This window comes from Salvelinus fontinalis, chromosome 2 (genome assembly GCF_029448725.1).
Source record: "Salvelinus fontinalis isolate EN_2023a chromosome 2, ASM2944872v1, whole genome shotgun sequence".
Lineage (NCBI taxonomy): Eukaryota > Metazoa > Chordata > Actinopteri > Salmoniformes > Salmonidae > Salvelinus > Salvelinus fontinalis.
In genome coordinates this window covers 62,781,701-62,799,803 of record NC_074666.1, presented here as the reverse complement: position 1 = coordinate 62,799,803, position 18,103 = coordinate 62,781,701, and the positions used below count along the sequence as shown (strand labels likewise).

Below are 18,103 nucleotides of genomic sequence, written 5' to 3'. Positions count from 1 at the left end.
ATCCCTCAGTGTCAAACTCCCTGAAGGCAGCCCGAAAAGTAACTGCATTTCTTGCTTGAATCTTTACCACTAAAAGTTGTTGGAGGGGTCTGAGAACTCACTAAATATACTGAAAATGTTGCTAAATTGGCAACGCTGGAGTAGTTCCTGTTTCTGGGTTTTCTTCATAGATTATTTTGACAAATCAGAATTGGGAGAAGGTGGTGCTTAAACTGGTGCTGTGATATTTAAGCCTATGTGCTTGATAAACGTCTTCCACTAGAGTCCACAGCCACAAAGTCAAAATTGGCTATATCGTAAAAATGTATGAAAACCAACATTTTATTTTTGGCTGTCCAAGTGGTTGTTTGAGTGAGAAAGACACAAGAGAAACAATCAGTATAAAAGCACAGCCCCCTTCATTAGACGCTTTGTGCCTACAACATCAAGGAGCCTTTCCAGACCCTTTCCCATACATGCACTTTTCACTTGCGTCTTAAACTCTCATCCCATTGCTTTGTATTTTTCTTGTGTGCAAATAATACAAAAATAAACAATAGTGGCATGATGATGATGACTAACGGTGACTTACCTGAATTTCCACTCCATAACCCGGATACACCGTGATGCTGTAGGTGCACTCCAGAGGAGAGTAAGGGGATGAGGAGAGAGGATCTGGAGACTCCACAATGCCCTCCATCCCAGAGAGACTGGCATTGCACTGCACTGGAGAGAGAAAGTCAGGACACTTGACTGAAAATGCACAAATATCTCAACCTTATGGAAGTAATGCCTGTGCAAAACGAGTATCATCCTAACATGTTAGGCTTGCAATCCCACAATGCATTTACCCGGCATGTGCACCGTGGTGATGGTCGTTGTGGTGATCAAAGTGGTTGTCGTCTCCTCCTCTGTGGGTGAGGATGTTACAGTTCTCCCTGCTCCTGATAGGCTAACTGGAGGCGATGAGGTCAGAGCCGTGGTTAGCACCCCTGGTAGCATCACAGTGGCTGCAGGCTCAGTCTGCCCAAGTTGTGGTACAGCCTGAGTAGGGTTGGTGGTTGTACCTGCAATCAAGGCAGAGTGTTTAAACCAGAGATTGGCAACTAGCGGCCCGCAGAACCCCTCTTTTGTAGGTGGATCAATTTCCAGAAAGTACAATTTCCTCTTTACTTTTTCCACATTAAGTCTGAAATTAAAATGTAATACATTGAGATATTCACTGGCCTATACACAATACTCCATGATGTCAAAATGGAGGGGGGATTCTACTAAGCTAACATATGGAATTGTTCTAAGATGGTCATACCAAAATCTAAATACTACTACTAAAGCCCATTACTACTATAGCCCATAGAAACACTATTTGAATTCTGTACAGGCTTCCTTCTTTTTACTCTGTCACTTGGATTATTATTGCGGAGTAAGTACAAAAAATATTCCAAAACATGCATCCTGTTTGCAATAAGGCACTAAAGTAAATATGCGTAAAATGTGACAAAGAAATACATTTTATGTCCTCAATACAAAGTATTATGTTTAGGGAAAATCCAACACATCATCCTTCATATTGTTGATGTTAAATCTTGTTAAATCCACCTCAAATCAGTACAGATGAAGGAGAGGACACCGGTTAAAGAAGGATTTTTAAGCCTTGAGACAATTGAGACATGGATTATGTACAATATGTGTGCTGTTCAGAGGGTGAATGGGCAAGATTAAAGATTTAAGTGCCTTTGAACTGGGTATGGTAGTAGGTTCCAGGCACACCGGTTTGCATTTGTAATTATTAAGGATCCCCATTAGCTGCTGCCACTCTTCCTGAGGTCCAGAAACATAAGGCATTTACACACAGTTTAAAATATTACATTACATTACATAACACTTTACCATTTACATTTAGTGTGTTCCCTTAGGCCACTACTCCACATTCACATATATTAGAAAAAAACATCCATGTGTATGTGTATGTAAAGTGTGTGTCTCATCATGTGTACTGTATCAGGAATCAAGGTAAGACCCAAGTGCAGACTGTGTGAAGTAACAATGTTTATTGTAACCACAGCGGCAGGCAAACGACAGGTCAAGGCAGGCAGAGGTCGATAATCCAGAGTAGGAGCAAAGGTACAGGACAGCAGGCAGGCTCAAGGTCAGGGACGAGCAGAGTAGTCAGGCGGGCGGGTACAGCGTCGTCCTCCTGGTTTTCGACCCTCTAGACACAGAAAAGTATGGAGGGTACACAAAATGACCGGCAATACCGCAATACAGACAACTCTGGGTCTCAAGTCTGGTACGCGTTCGGCTGGAGACAGCCTAAACCTACCGAGCTGCATCGGCTCGGGAAGAGGTGAATCGGCAGTCTCCGGAGGCTCTTGGAGGAACTCGGGTAAACTCGGATCCTCTCGGGGACGTAGACGTCGGGGACTTCCGGAGTTGATCAGCTGCAAGGTGCGATCCCTGAGTGAGCGATTGGGACCACAATCGGACCTCTTCTCCATCCTACGTGCCCTCAGCTGACCATCGATCCGGGTGGTTAAAGCGATTAGAGAGTCGAGATCCGTCGGTAGTTCTCGGGCTGCCAGCTCATTCTTTACCTCCTCCGATAATCCGTGCAGGAACATGTTGAACAGCGCTTCTGTGTTCCAGGTACCCTCTGCTAGCGTGCGGAACTCCACTGCATAGTCTGCCACACTGAGGGTGTTCTGCTGAAACTGGAGTAACTTCCGGTTAGCCTTTCTCCCGGACACAGGAGCCTCGAAAACTTCTCTACTCAGCCACGAATACCTCCAGACTGAGGCAGATGCTGGATTGTTGCTCCCATACCGCCGTGGCCCAAGCGAGTGCCCTCCCGGACATCAGCGTACTAATGTACGCTATCTTCGAGTGGTCCGAGGGGAACGAAGGAGGCTGCAGCTCGAAAACGAGGGAGCACTGGGAGAGAAAGTCCTGGCAGGATCTGTAATCTCCATTGTAGCGCTCTGGGGGAGGTAAGCGGGTTTCCCGGGAAAACGGTGTTGCTACCAGCCGGGTTACAGAGGGACTGGGAGGTTACTGTTGTGGTAGGCTGCCTAGTAGGCAACCCACGGAATTGCTCCGGCAATGCCTCCAAGGCTAGGTCATGACGTTCGACCACGGCCTCGAACCCTTCCATTAGACCATGAAGCAACTTCTCGTGCCTACCAATGGTGGCTCCTTGGGAGGAGATGGCATTGCGGAGCTGGTCCAAGTCTGCTGGGTCAGTCATGGCCAGTTCGTACTATCAGGAATCAAGGTAAGACCCAAGTGCAGACTGTGTGAAGTAACAATGTTTATTGTACCCACAGGGGCAGGAAAACGACAGGTCAAGGCAGGCAGGGGTCAACAATCCAGAGAAGGAGCAAAGGTACAGGATGGCAGGCAGGCTTAAGGTCAGGGGACAGGCAGAGTTCAGTAATCCAGAGATGGAGCAGAGGTACAGGACGGCAGGCAGGCTCAGGATCAGGAACGTGCAGAGTGGTCAGGGGGGCGGGTACAAGGTCAGGACAGGCAAGGGTCAAAAACCAGGAGGACGAGAAAAAAGAGGCTGGGAAAAAACAGGAGTTGACAGGACGAACGCTGGTAAGCTTGACAAATGAGACGAACTGGCACAGACAAACAGAAACCACAGGTATAAATAACCAGAGGATAAGTGGGGAAGATGGGCGACACCTGGAGGGGATGGAGATAAGCACAAGGACATGTGAAACAGATCAGGGCGTGACAGTACTGTATGTGTGTCTCTTCACAGTCTCCGACGTTCCATAAGGTGTATTTTTATCTGTTGTTAAAATCGGATTTTACTGCTTGCAATCAGTTGCCTGATGTGGAATAGAGTTCCACATAGCCATGGCTCTATGTAGTACTATGCACCTTCCATAGTCTGTTCTTGACTTGGGGATTGTGAAGAGACCTTTGGTGGCATGTCTTGTGGGGTATACATGGGTGTCCGAGCTATGTGCTAGTAGTTTAAACAGACACCTCGGTGAATTCAGCCTGTCAACACTTCTTACAAAAACAAGCTGTGCTGAAGTCAGTCTCTCCTCCACTTTGAGCTATGAGAGATTGACATGCATATTATTAATGTTAGCTCTCCGTGTACAATTAAGGGCCAGCCGTGCTGCTCTGTTCTGAGCCAATTGTAATTTTCCGAGGTCCCTCTTTGTGGCACCCGATCACACGACTGAACAGTAGTCCAGGTGTGACAAAACTAGGGCCTGTAGGACCTGCCTTGTTGATAGTTTTGTTAACAAGGCAGAGCAGGGCTTTATTATGGACATACTTCTCCCCATTTTAGCTATTGTTGTATCAACATGTTTTGACTATGACAGTTTACAATCCAGGGTTACTCCAAGCAGTTTTGTCACCTCAACTTGCTCAATTTCAAGGTTTAAGGTTTCAGTGAATGATTTGTCCCAAATACAATACTTTAAGTTTTTGAAATATTTAGGACTAACTTATTCCTTGCCATCCATCCTAAAACTAACTGCAGCTCTTTGTTAGGTGTTGCAATGATTGCAATGACCTGGAATCCCATTCTCACCGTTGCAATCTTTGGGTTGTTGGTATACCAGAGAAACTGGTAAAGGAGTGGACTCAGTTAAGTTCATGTCAGACTTCTTCACGTAGGTGCTATGTCCGGCCATCATTCCATCACCCCGAAGCTGAACCGAGCCCACCGCATTGGCCCCTCCCCAGCGGGAGGAGACGACAACTCCAAGTCTAGAGTGTTTATCGTCCATTTTCAGTACCACCGTGACAAGGAACGCATCCTTCAGAGGCAAGGCTACACTTCTGCGGACACTAGGTGTTCATCTTTCCTGGTCTCAGCACGAGTGTCACCAAGAAAAGAGCTAAATTCCTCAATGTGAAACGCAACCTTCATGAGAAGAATGTGAAATTCTCACTCTTGTAAATTAATATTGTACCTGGAAACGGTTGATTTTTAATGGAATTTCTACATAGGCGTACAGAGGCCAATTATCAGCAACCGTCACTCCTGTGTTCCAATGGCACGTTGTGTTAGCTAATCTAAGTTTATCATTTTAAAAGGCTAATTGGTCATTAGAAAACCCAATTATGTTAGCACAGCTGAAAACTGTTGTACTGATTAAAGAAGCAATACAACTGGCCTGGAGCATCTGGAGCATCAGCATTTGTGGGTTCGATTACAGGCTCAAAATGGCCAGAAACAAAGACTTTCTTCTGAAACTCAGTCTAATTCTTGTTCTAAGAAATTAAGGCAATTCCATGCGAGAAATTGCCAAGAAACTGAAGATCTCGTACAATGCCTTGTACTACTCCCTTCACAGAACAGCGCAAACTGGCTCTAAGCAGAATAGAACGAGGAGTGGGAGGCCCCGGTGCACAACTGAGCAAGAGGACAAGTACATTAGTGTCTAGTTTGAGAAACAGACGTCTCACAAGTCCTCAACTGGCAGCTTCATTAAATAGTACTCGCAAAACACCAGTCTCAACGTCAACAGTGAAGAGGCGACTCCGGGATGCTGGCCTTCTAGGCAGAGTTCCTCTGTCCAGTGTCTGTGTTCTTTTGCCAATCTTAAATCTTTTATTTTTATTGGCCAGTCTGTGATATGGCTGTTTCTGCAACTCTGCCTAGAAGGCCAGCATCCCGGAGTCGCCTCTTCCCTGTTGACATTATTCTTCTCATTTAAACAAAACTCGGGAAGCTAAACTTACAGAACTCTCTGAAGCCATCCTTGACTTAGACCACCAATATGCCTTGACGCCATCACCAGGGCTACATAGGCAATGCTTGAATTTACAATCTGATTTCAATCTCTTGTCCACTACAGATAAAGAATGGTTACTATTGCATTCACATGGTAGCTACTATGAACATGGCGACAGGGCAAGTCGTCTGCTCGCACACCAATTATAACGCAGTGCTGCAACCCGTCTGATTCCCCAAATTAACGATTCCTCTCATAGCTTGATTTCTGACCCTACGGGGATCAATGTCACCTTCAGGTCTTTCTATTCCTCCCTGTATACATCTGCATTTCCATCAGATAGTGCCAATATGACTACCGTACATTTTTGGGTGAACTGGAGACTCCTACAGTTGAGGCTGAAACTGCAGATGATCTTGATTCTCCTCTCATCCTTGAAGAGGTTATTCAGTCTATCAAGTCAATGCAGAGCAGCAAAGCTCCAGGGCCTGATGGGTTTCCAACTGAGTTATTTAAGAAATTCCAAATTCCCAATCAATACAGCAGTGCTACAGCTCCAGCAGACGTACTTGGATTTTCAGCTTAGCCGCTCTGGTTTCAAATATCTTGGAGTGAAGGTAACTCGTTCATTACATGCTCTTTTTTCTGCAAACATTGCTCCCCTCCTTACGCAAATTAAAACTGATTTTCAGAGATGGGGTAGCTTACAGGATTAATGCTGTAAAAATGAACAGTTTACCCAAGTTCCATTATCTTATTTCAATCTAGGCCGTCATTGTAAATAAGAATTTGTTCTTAACTGACTTGCCTAGTTAAATAAAAGGTTAAATAAAAAAATGTAAAATACATTTTAAAATATTAACCCATTGTTTTTACCAAAGTGCTTTTTAAAGTCAATCAAATCAGGCTGCTACCACATTTTTCTGTGGAGGAAAGGTACCCAGAGTGAGTAGATCTTTACTTCAGAGATGCAAGTTTAGTGGAGGGCTTGCACAACCCAACTTTTTATACTATTACTGGGCAGACAACTTTCAGAAATTGCCATTCTGGTTACATACTCCAGGTGCCACCTAGAGGCACATTCTTGTATTTCTTCTTCTCTTCCTGCTTTACTCTGCTCTTCTCTCCCAGCATCCCCCTCTTGCTATACTGGCAATCCTGTAGTGCTTTCCACACTTTTTCCACACCAGTTTTGAAGGCATTTTAAATTCTCCTCTGCATCTACTATGGGTCCTATTGATAAGAATCACGTATTCCCCGCTTCCCTAATAGATAATGCTTTCTCTTACTGGACAAGGAAAGACTTATATGTAGAACATATGGAATTTTCTCTAGTTTTCCCAACTTACCCTCTAAATACTCTTTGCATCCATCACACTTTTTCTGTTACCTTCAAATTAGGCATTGTGTCTCCTCCCAATTGTCTGGCTTCCCTGCTCCACCCCCTTGCTAACCCTGGGATGGCATATTGACTCTATTACCTCGACAGAAAGCAGTAATTTCTCTGATCTATCGGTGTATTATGTCATTGGACAAACACTCCACCAACAAAACTAGATCTGCTTGGGAACGGGAAATGGGTGTTGAATTTACACGAGTGGTGGGATGAGGCGATTGATAAAGTACAATCTAGATTGTCTGAAATATATCCAAATGTAAATGATGAGTGTGATAGATGTCATGTCTCAACATGTGACCGTAGACCCATATTCATTTAATGCTCTAAACTACAAAATTACTGGGATTCTATTTTTAAAATGGTGTTTGAAATTAACCTGCAGCCATGTCCCTTGATAGCTGTTTTTGGTATTCCAGAATACTTGTTCTCCTTAGACCCCAAACATGCTGATGTTGTTGCTTTTACATCCTTATTAGCTCGACATAGATGTATTTTCCAGTGGAAGTCTGCTCAGCAGCCCCCCTCTACTTCTCAATGGCAAAATTATGTAATGTTCTTCCAAAAGCTTGAGAAAATTAGTATTCTCTTAGGAGTTCCACTGATACATTTGTTAGAAAATGGCAACCATTTATATCATACTTCAATGGCTTGCGGAGGCTCCCCTCTGATGAGATGCTTTAAGGTTTCCCAGTAGGTATTTCCCGTAGTCATTACATACTAGGTACAGTCATCAATATAATGATATCCAGTCCAAGCAAGTTTGTCTAAGGTTTACTAATAATTTATTTACTTATTTATTTCTGTTGCTCCACTTTTTTGGATGTGTTGTGTGGAGGGAGGAAGGAAGGAAGGAAGGTTGGGATATGGTCAAATCTTTGTACTAACATTGACAGTGTTAGCCGTCATTGTAAATAAGAATTTGTTCTTAACTGACTTGTCTAGTTAAATAAAGGTTGAATAAATAAAAATACATTGATGTACATTCTGTAAAACTTGAAAAAATATATATACAAAAAAATGAATAATTAATGTGCACATGATACCCCATAATGACAAAGCGAAAACAGGTGTTTAGTAATTTTTGAAATTGATTAAGAAAACAAAACACAGAAATAACATATTTACATAAGTATTCAGACCCTTTGCTATGAAACTCGAAGCTCAGGTGCATCCTGTTGATCTATCCATTGATCATCCTTGAGATGACTCTCCAACTTGATTGGAGTCCACCTGTGGTCAATTCAATTGATTGGACATGATTTGGAAAGGCACACACCTGTCTTTATAAGGTCCCACAGTTGACAGTGGATGTCAGAGAAAAAAAACAAGCCATGAGGTGAGGTTGAAGGAATTGTCCGTAGAGGTCTGAGACAGGACTGTGTCGAGGCACAGATCTGGGGAAGGATACCAAAAAATGTTTGAAGCATTAAAGGCCCCCAAGATCACAGTGGCCTCCATCATTCTTAAAAGGAAGAATTTTGGAACCACCAAGACTTTTCCTAGAGCTGGCCGCCCAGCCAAACTGAGCAATTGGGGCGGCAGATAGCCTAGTGGTTAGAGCATTGGACTAGTAACCGATAGGTTACTAGATCGAATCCCTGAGCTGACAAGGTAAAAATCTGTCGTTCTGCCCCTGAACAAGTTAACCCACTGTCCCTAGGCCGTCCTTGTAAATAAGAATTTGTTCTTAACTGACTTGCCTAGTTAAATAAAGGGTAAATAAAAATAAAACATTTAGGGAGAAGGGCCTTGGTCTGGGAGGTGACTAAGTACCCGATGGTCACTCTGACAGTTCCTCTGTGGAGATGGGACAACCATCTCTGCAGCACTCCACCAATTAGGCCTTTCACTCCACCAATCAGTGGCCAGATGGAAGCCACTCCTCAGTAAAAGCACATGACAGCCCGCTTGCAGTTTGCCAAAAGGCACCTAAAGTATCTCAGACCATGAGAAACAAGATTCTCTGGTCTGATGAAAACACGATTGAACGCTTTGGCCTGAATGCCAAGCGTCAAATCTGGAGGAAACCTGGCACCATCCCTACGGTGAAGCATGGTGGTGGCAGCATCATGCTGTGGAGATGTTTTTCAGTGGCAGGGGCTGGGAGACTAGTCAGAATTGAGGGAGAGATGAACGGCGCAAAGTACGGAGAGATCCTTGATAAAAATGTGCTCCACAGCGCTCAGGACCTCAGACTGGGTCGACGGTTCACCTTCCAACAGGACAACAACCCCCCCACAGCCAAGACAATGCAGGAGTGGCTTCGGGACAAGTTTCTGAATGTCCTTGAGTGGCCCAGCCAGAGCCCGGACTTGAACCCAATCGAACAACTCTGGAGAGACCGGAAAATAGCTGTGCAGCAATGCTCCCCATCCAACCTGACAGAGTTTGAGAGGATCTGCAGAGAAGAATGGGAGAAACTCCAAATACAGGTGTGCCAAACTTGCTGCGTCATACCCAAGAAGGCGCGAGGCTATAACAGCTGCCAAAAGTGCTTCAACAAAGTACTGAGTAAAGGGTCTAAATACTTATGTAAATATTTATGTAAATATTTATAATACACTTGCAAACATTTCTAGAAATCTGTTTTTGCTTTGTCATTATGGGGTATTGTGTGTAGATAATGGAAAAAAACAATTGAATACATTTTAGAATAAGGCTGTAATGTAACAAAATGTGGAAATGGCAAGGGGTCTGAATACTTTCCGAATGCACTGTACATACACTGAACAAAAATATAAACACAACATGCAACAATTTGAATGATTTTACTGAGTTACAGTTCATTTAAGGAAATCAGTCAATTGAAATAAATTCCTTAGGCCCCAATCTATGTATAACACATGACTGGGATTACAGATAGGCATCTGTTGGTCACAAATACCTTTTAAAAAAAGGTAGGGATGGAGATCAGAAAACCAGTTAGTATCTAATGTGACCACCATTTGCCTCATGCAATCTCCTTCGCATTGAGTTGATCAGGATTGTGGCTTGTAGAATGTTGTCCCACTCATCTTCCATGACTGTGCGAAGTTGCTGGATATTGCCGCGAACTGGAACACTGTCGTACACATCTATTCAGAGCTCAATGGGTGACATGTTTAGTGAGTATGCAGCCCATGGAAGATCTGGAAGATTTAGCTTGCAGGAATTATGTACAGATCCTTGCGACATGGGGCCTTGCATTATCATGATGAAATATGAGGTCGTGGCGGCAGATGAATGGCACAACAATAGGCCTCAGGATCTTGTCACAGTATCTCTGCGCATTCAAATTGCCAATAGATAAAATGCAATTGTGTTCGTTGGCCAGCCTGCCCATACCATAACCCCACCGCCACCATGGGGCACTCTGTTCACAATGTTGACATCAGCAAACCACTCGCCCACACGGCTTATGGTACAGAAATTAACCTTATATTCTCTGCCAACAGCTCTGGTGGTGTCACAACTCCCGCCGAAGATGGCTCCCCTGCCTGTTCGGGAGGTACTCGGCGGTCGTCGTCACCGGCCTACTAGCCGCCACCGATCCCTTTTTCCTTTTCTGTTAGTTTAGTCTTATTAGTTGCACTTGTTCCTATTTGTGTTTTCTTGATTTTCTAGCCTATTTAAGCTTGTTAGGCCCGTTCTATTTTGTGCGGGATTATTTTGTGTTCACGTTTAGTGTTGGCTGTGGTTTTGTGCTCCGGACCGTTTTACCCTGTGTTTTGGGTTGGTCAGTGTTTTCCGCCCTGTGTTTGGGCATGACCGTTTGTGCCGGAATAAAAGTGCCTATTTTTCTTGAACCCTCTGCTCGCTGCACCTGACTCCTACCTTCCACTCCTATTCATCCGTGACAGGTGGACATTCCTGCAGTCAGCATGCCAATTGCACACTCCCTCAGAACTTGAGACATCTGTAGCATTGTGTTGTGTGGCAAACTGCACATTTTAGAGTGGCCTTTTATTGTCCCCAGCACAAGGTGCACAGCGTTGCTGCGCAGCTATTTTCGGGTCTCTCCAGAGATGTTCGATCGGGTTCAAGTCCAAATTTACATACACATGGTCTGCGGCACCTTGTGCTGTATAATCAGCTTCTTGACATGTCACACCTTTCACGTGAATGGATTATCTTGGCAAAGGAGAAATGCTCAACAACAGGGATGTCAACAGATTTGTACACACAATTTGAGAGAAAGAAGCTTTTTGTGCATATGGAACATTTCTGGTATTTTTCATTTCTGCTCATGAAACATGGGACCAACACTCTACATGTTTAGTTTATATTTTTGGCAGGGGTGGACTCACTCGAGGTCTCAACTTACTGTTGAGAGTTAGAATTGTGGAATACACAAGGTGCAATTTCAAAATATGGTTTTGCATCAGCAGTTTTCTCTTGTGATGTCAGTCACTGAAAGTCACTCATGTCAGCTAACATTTTTTTGATTGTAAGTTAGTTTTGTGGTCAGGTATCTAAACTTCTAGTAATAATGGTTGAAATAAAACCGGGAGGCCCACGTTGATAACAAATCACTCAGTACGATATCATATAAAAAAATGCTAACATTTCTCCACAACCTATGGCAAAATGAGTAGAATTGCATGAAATTATTTACAAGACGTATACATTTTCTCAACACCCCATGGCAAAATGTGTAGAATTGCAGGAAATTAACTGTACAACTTAATTTCACTTAGGGCCCCAAAAGGACTGCATGTGTGGGTCTTTTGTGGCCCCCACCCCCATCAAAGTTGCCCATCCCTGGTTTAAACATGCACAGTTTTGTCATGAGTGTGCTGATTGGTCCGCATCGTGGCCCCCACCTACCCTACACCACTGATGCCATCGTGATTCTATTTAAGCAGTTGGTTTTGGTATATTTGAAAAGGGTTTTACAAATAAAAATACAGTATTACTGTTATAGTTATTATTAATTAGTAGTAGCATATTAATGAATATCAGTACTGATATAATAATCTAAAACAGCTACTGGTGAGCTATGCTACCTGTATCAACTGGGGCATGGCCCAGGTACTCCTTACTCAGAAGGGCTGCATGGATCAGCTTGCCCAATGGATGGGGACCAGGACTTGCTGTGGGAGGAGCCTCAGGGTCAGGGGTCACAAAGCTCAAGCCTAAGAGGAAAGAGATATATAATGACTTGGGGAAAAAAATTACTTCAGAGGAAATGGAGGAATTTCAACTATGATTGGCAAATTATTGATTTTTTTAATTCAAGAAACATCTGTCACAAGAAACATTTCTGACTCTTTCTCTCTCTCTCTCTCTCTCCCTCTCTAACACACACACTTGTGCTGAGCGATTGGAGCTTTGAGGTCAGTTCGATTACTAAAAATGTATCACAATTTTGATAATTTTTTAAAACATTAAATGCACTATGCATTATGTAGGTTGAATGCTGTAACACAGTAAATCAATTAATAAAAGTCACATGATGGTAGGGACTGCCCATGACTGTTCATCACTTATATATTAACCATTTATTTATTTTATTTTACCGTTATTTTACCAGGTAAGTTGACTGAGAACACGTTCTCATTTGCAGCAACGACCTGGGGAATAGTTACAGGGGAGAGGAGGGGGATGAATGAGCCAATTGTAAACTGGGGATTATATAACCATCAGCTATTCACATTACTTGTGTATATTACATTTAATTTAGTTGATGACTTATTTAATTCCAAGTCATCATCTCATCTTTATAGAGCTGCTGGCCATGCTGTCTGACAGTCACTATTTTAGTGGTTTTTCAAAGTAAATTATCGATACTTTTATGACTGCTGAATGCCAACTATCAATCACTTAGATCCATATACGGTATTTTCAGGTAGAGATACCTCGCAAATAAACTGCTCTCTATGTATCCCCTCTTGATTGCGCATTCTTCTCTCTTAAGTAGCAGGCGTAAAAGATACAAAGACCGAACAAGTTTAGCCGCGCAATGGATTATGATCATTGTAGTTAATTATCAAATGTTCTACAGTAAACTATATATATAGAACATTGGCCTGTTGGAAACTACAACTCCCAACTACTAAGCACAGTTCAGGCATATGATCTGATTTATCTCTAGAGAAACTGCAGAAAAATACCCAACATTAATCACTCAGCACTATCTCTCTCACACACACACACACACACACACACACACACACACACACACACACACACACACACACACACACACACACACACACACACACTACCTGTAGTTAGGTGGAGGATGGTGACAGATAGTGTCACAGCAAGAACTGTAGACACCATGGTTGAGTATCAGAACAGCCTGACAGAGAGGGGAGGGAAACCGAAGAGGGGAGGGAAAGAGATTGTAAGGAAGGAAAGAAGAGCAGATACAACCTAAATGATTCCTTACTGCAGTATTGTACTTTATCAATCAGAACAACAGCACCAGCAACTACACTGATCATATATTAAAAACATAAGCTTTAGAGCAGGGGTGTCAACATACGGAGGGGGTCCAATCCGGCTCGCAGGTGGAGTAAAAATATTTAAACAGGGAAGAAATATAACCAATTTCAGTGCAGCCCTTCGGACCTCATCGAAGACCGAATGAGGCCCCCAGAGCAAAATGAGTTGGACACCCCTGTTTTAGAGAGACAGATATTAAAATGTGCAGTCTTGGACCTGGGAATCTGTTCAATGGTCATTTACATTTTTGATTCGTAAAGAATATCACATACACATGAGCTTAGCCCAACTGTCTTACTCCATCATAAGCCAAAGGTTATATTTCTCCCTCCATTGTTTACAAACAATAAACAAACAAGGTATAGCTTCAAAATGTTTAAACATGTTTACTTATTTTATTTAACCAGGCAAGTAAATTAAGAACAAATTATACATTTACAAAATGTGTATTAGGGAGGGTTACATTTCCCCAACCCAGCCATCCCTAATGTACAAACCCCTCTCAAATTCAAAGACAAATTAATGTAATCCAGGTGATAGTTTAAAACATGTATTTACATTTGTTCATGCTATTGTTATTTGTAAACAATGGGGTAAAGAAACCTTATTTTAGGTTATGATAGGGTAGGCTAAGCTTGCTCCCGAGTGGCGCAGCGTTCTAAGGTACTGCATCTCAATGCTATACGCATCACTACAGACACCCTGGTCCGAATCCAGTCTGTATCACAACCGGCCGTGATTGGCAGTCCCATAGGACGTCGCACAATTGGCCCATCGTCGTCCGGGTTTGGCCGGTATAGGCGTCACTGTAAATAAGAATTGTGCTAATCTTAAGAGACATAAATTCTATCAATGGTTATATCAAGCATTTCAATGACATTGAACATATCCCCATATCCCATTTTGTATCTTTAAACCTACAATAAAAGTGCCTTGGTAAAGGTAAAATTGCTCAAAACGTGATATATATATATATATCAGCAGTGCAGCATTATCATTGGTGCTTTTTAGTGTTGCATTCCATCAATGTCTCACCGTGTAAATCTATCTCACAATATAAGATAAAGAGGAAAAGGCTATCACATTTCAGATTGTGAACACGTATTTACATTATGCGGGTCCTAAGGCCCAAGGGGGATTAGATCCGTGGTCGTATGACATGCCTTATGTGCTGTCACGGTCACTCAGATCTAAAATACTGTAATAGAGATCATATATCTGTATAGCTACATTAAACTAAACATGATAGGCCTCATAGAATAGGCCTATAATGTTAAGTTATGCATCGCAGGAGAATGTTTAATTCCTTCATGCTTTCAATGGCGTTCCGTTTTCTTTTTCAAAATATCCACCAAATCATTCTATTTGCCCGATAACCACTCTCACCGGACGGCTATCAAAAATGAATAGGCCTAATTTGTATTTGCGTCAGAGAAAATCCGGAGTATTTTTTGTATGGTTTAAAATTTCAATGCAGGTAGCGTTTGTTGTGCAATGTGATGGATTAGAAAAAGAGACCTGCGCTAATTATTAGGCCTATGCGTAATAGTTAGCAGCGAGGGAAGCATACGTACCTGGAAAATCACGTCCTGATCTATTCCCTTATTATTATGCGCTTCTCTTACACACCGGTATTCGCGTTTCAGTCAAAAATCGGGCTATTGTTGGTTGAGCTACGTTCTCTTTTACTGCGTTCCTTCGAGTCCCTTACGTAAAATACCAGCGCTGATACTGCACATAAAATGTGTTAAAATTATAATTTGCTCCCACACGGCCCTGCTCTTTGTGTGAGTATGCAGGGGGCTTTGTGACTACACCCCTCTAATATCCTAATCACTACCATTGATCTTCCCAAATATGTGTAAAGGTATCCTGCTGTCTTCTGACTCCGCTCCCCCCTTTCTCGTTGATGGTATGTCTATACGCCTCTCTCTTATTTCTAGGCCCCAGAGCGAGCGGGTGGGTGGAACGCTGGTAGCTGGTTCTACCTGTATGGTTGACGCGTTGGTGTGTGTGAGGGCATTTAAGTCGGGAGTCATAGCTCACAGATGCGCCCTGGTGGATGTTCGCAGATTTGCATGAACTTGGTTCTCTTGGCGAAGAGCTGTACACCAACAGTGCTGAAACAGCAACACACATCTAAATGCCCAGGCTAGAGATTGGATAGCATGCAACATTTAAACTAAGATTGCCTATACCAAGCTAAATAGAATACAAAAATATATTTCACTTCAATTGACCAGACGATAAATAAATAAGTCTAAAATCCTATACCCTTCGGTATTTTCCGTAAAGGAGGACATTATACTCTGGCGCTTTGCGGAAACATCGAATGCGGAACAAATTGTATCGAGTTGCATCGGCGCAACCCATCAAGACAGATAGACAGTGGTGAGTCATTGGGCTACAATTAAAATGTATTAGGAACCATGCATGCACGCATACCAGATACCTTTTAAATGGTAGCCTAGAAATTAACTTATATATTTAGATGTCGACTATTGTCAGAATAAATAGCCTAGGCTACTCAATGCTTTGTCCACCCCTCTTTATATTTGGACATTATCCCGGGAACGCTTACAATGATTGTCATCGACAAAACTACAAGTGAAAGGCTGTGATGGAAGTATCTGCGCAGTTGTGCTATGTTGTCAATATGTTTACTGAAATGTGCGCTGACGATGATACCTTGTTAATGCACCGGAGGGGACAGTTCTAGAGGGTGCTTTTTGTGTAAACCAAAAAGACCTTCGCTCATACAGTAAATCCTGTAAATGCGGGATACTGAATCTAATAGGCCTATGCATTTGGATGTGTGCAAGATTGTAAACTAATTTCAGACAAATTATAATATGATTCCTCAACTGCTATTTCCCCCCCTTTATTTTATCAGGGCGTCATACTGAGACCAATGTCTCTTTTATAGATGAGCCCTAATTTACAGAAATTGTAGAAAATACACACATCAAAATATAAATACGAAATGCAAGCAGAAAGTAAAAAACTGTCATAAAAAACAAACACATTCATAAGTAACAAGGTCCTCAATCAGCTTTATGAATTGCCAAAGAGGCACCAGAACATCACATTTAAGAACATTTTGAAGATTTTTGGAACAATAAGTTGCAAGAACACAAAAATCTGATTTAGCTAACTCAGTAGAGACCAAAGGAACTTCCAGAGTTCTCCATCCCTGAGACCACTTATTAGATGGCCTGCTATGGTGGCAGATTGAGAGGACGACATATTCTGAGCTAAACTGACCAAGACACACCCCCAACAACACATAAAAACTATGGGCTTTTTAGGTGAGCGCTGATGCCATCCTGTGATAAACAGTGCTCACTTTGTCAAAGGCAGAGGCGCAAAATATTTTGCTTGTACATTCCCAGCAAAAGTTTGGACACACCTACTCATTCCATGGTTTTTCTTTATTTACTATTTTCTACATTAGCCACCCTTTGCCTTGATGACAGCTTTGCACACTCTTGGCATTCTCTCAACCAGCTTCATGAGAAAGTCACCTAGAATGCATTTCAATTAACAGGTGTGTTGTTAAAAGTTAATTTGTGGAATTTCTTTCATTCTGAATTTGTTTGAGGCAATCAGTTGGGTTGTGACAAGGTAGGGGTGGTATACAGTCTTTTACCAAATAGGGCTATCTTCACAACACAACTGATTAGCTCAAACGCATTAAGAAGGAAAGAAATTTGACAAATTAACTTTTAACAAGCACACCTGTTAATTGACATGCATTCCAGATGACTTCCGACTATCGAGATGACGAGCCAGCACAGGTGTAACCCATACTTACTAGCAAGATGACACCAAATTTGTTCACCCTACGTGCTACCTCGAAATATAAATGGAAAAACCAAAACCGGTAACACCTTCCAACAGAAAATAACTTCCATTAACTTATATCCATCGCTACTTAAATGTGTCGCCTTTTACAATATAAACATGGTGTCTACTGTGTAAGAGCTGTCGCTCTCCTCATCCTCAGAAGAGGTGAGGAGAGAAGGATCTTCGGACCAAAATGCGGAGTCAGGGAAATAAGCCATTTTTATTTACAAATACGACGTAGACTAAACAAAACAAAACACTTTCAAAACTTACAAAATAACAAAACGACGTTGACGCAACCTGAACATAAACTTACATAGACAAACGTAAACTCACGAACAGGAACGGACATCGAAACAAACGAACAGCCAAACAGCTCCAAAAGTGAATACATCGAATAACACGAAACATCACAGGAGACAACCACCCACAAACAAACAGTGTGAATGCCCTACCTAAATATGACTCTTGATTAGAGGAAAATGCAAACCACCTGCCTCTAATCAAGAGCCATACCAGGCAAACCAAAACCAACATAGAAACGAATAACATAGACTGCCCACCCAAAACACATGCCCTGACCAAAAACACATAAAAACTAACATAAATAGGTCAGGACTGTTACAGTACCCCCCCCCCAAGGTGCGAACGCCGGGCGCACCAGCACAAAGTCCAGGGGAGGGTCCGGGTGGGCAGTTGACCACGGTGGTGGCTCCGGTTCAGGACGCTGTCCCCGCACCAC

General features: G+C 42.5%; 2 protein-coding genes across 3 annotated transcripts in view; one reads left to right on the top strand and one right to left on the bottom strand.

The window, feature by feature from the left end:
* sez6l2 (seizure related 6 homolog (mouse)-like 2) overlaps positions 1–15,546 on the bottom strand; it is a 68,762-nt gene extending 53,216 nt beyond the window's left edge. Inside the window, exons 1-5 of one of the 2 annotated variants that reach the window (XM_055881367.1) lie at positions 15,090–15,546; positions 13,293–13,369; positions 12,072–12,200; positions 831–1,046; positions 572–705 (exon numbers count right to left, since the gene is read on the bottom strand). In XM_055881367.1, coding sequence (XP_055737342.1) covers positions 572–705; positions 831–1,046; positions 12,072–12,200; positions 13,293–13,350 — 537 coding nt within the window. In that variant the 5' untranslated portion in view covers positions 13,351–13,369; positions 15,090–15,546. The remainder of the gene's footprint in view (positions 1–571; positions 706–830; positions 1,047–12,071; positions 12,201–13,292; positions 13,370–15,089) is intronic. The other variant, XM_055881358.1, reaches the window with a different exon arrangement.
* Positions 15,547–15,588: 42 nt separating this feature from the next.
* The window catches only part of asphd1 (aspartate beta-hydroxylase domain containing 1), an 80,590-nt gene continuing 78,075 nt past the window's right edge, over positions 15,589–18,103 (top strand). Inside the window, exon 1 of the mRNA XM_055881380.1 lies at positions 15,589–15,906. The gene's annotated coding sequence lies outside the window, so the exon portion shown is untranslated. The remainder of the gene's footprint in view (positions 15,907–18,103) is intronic.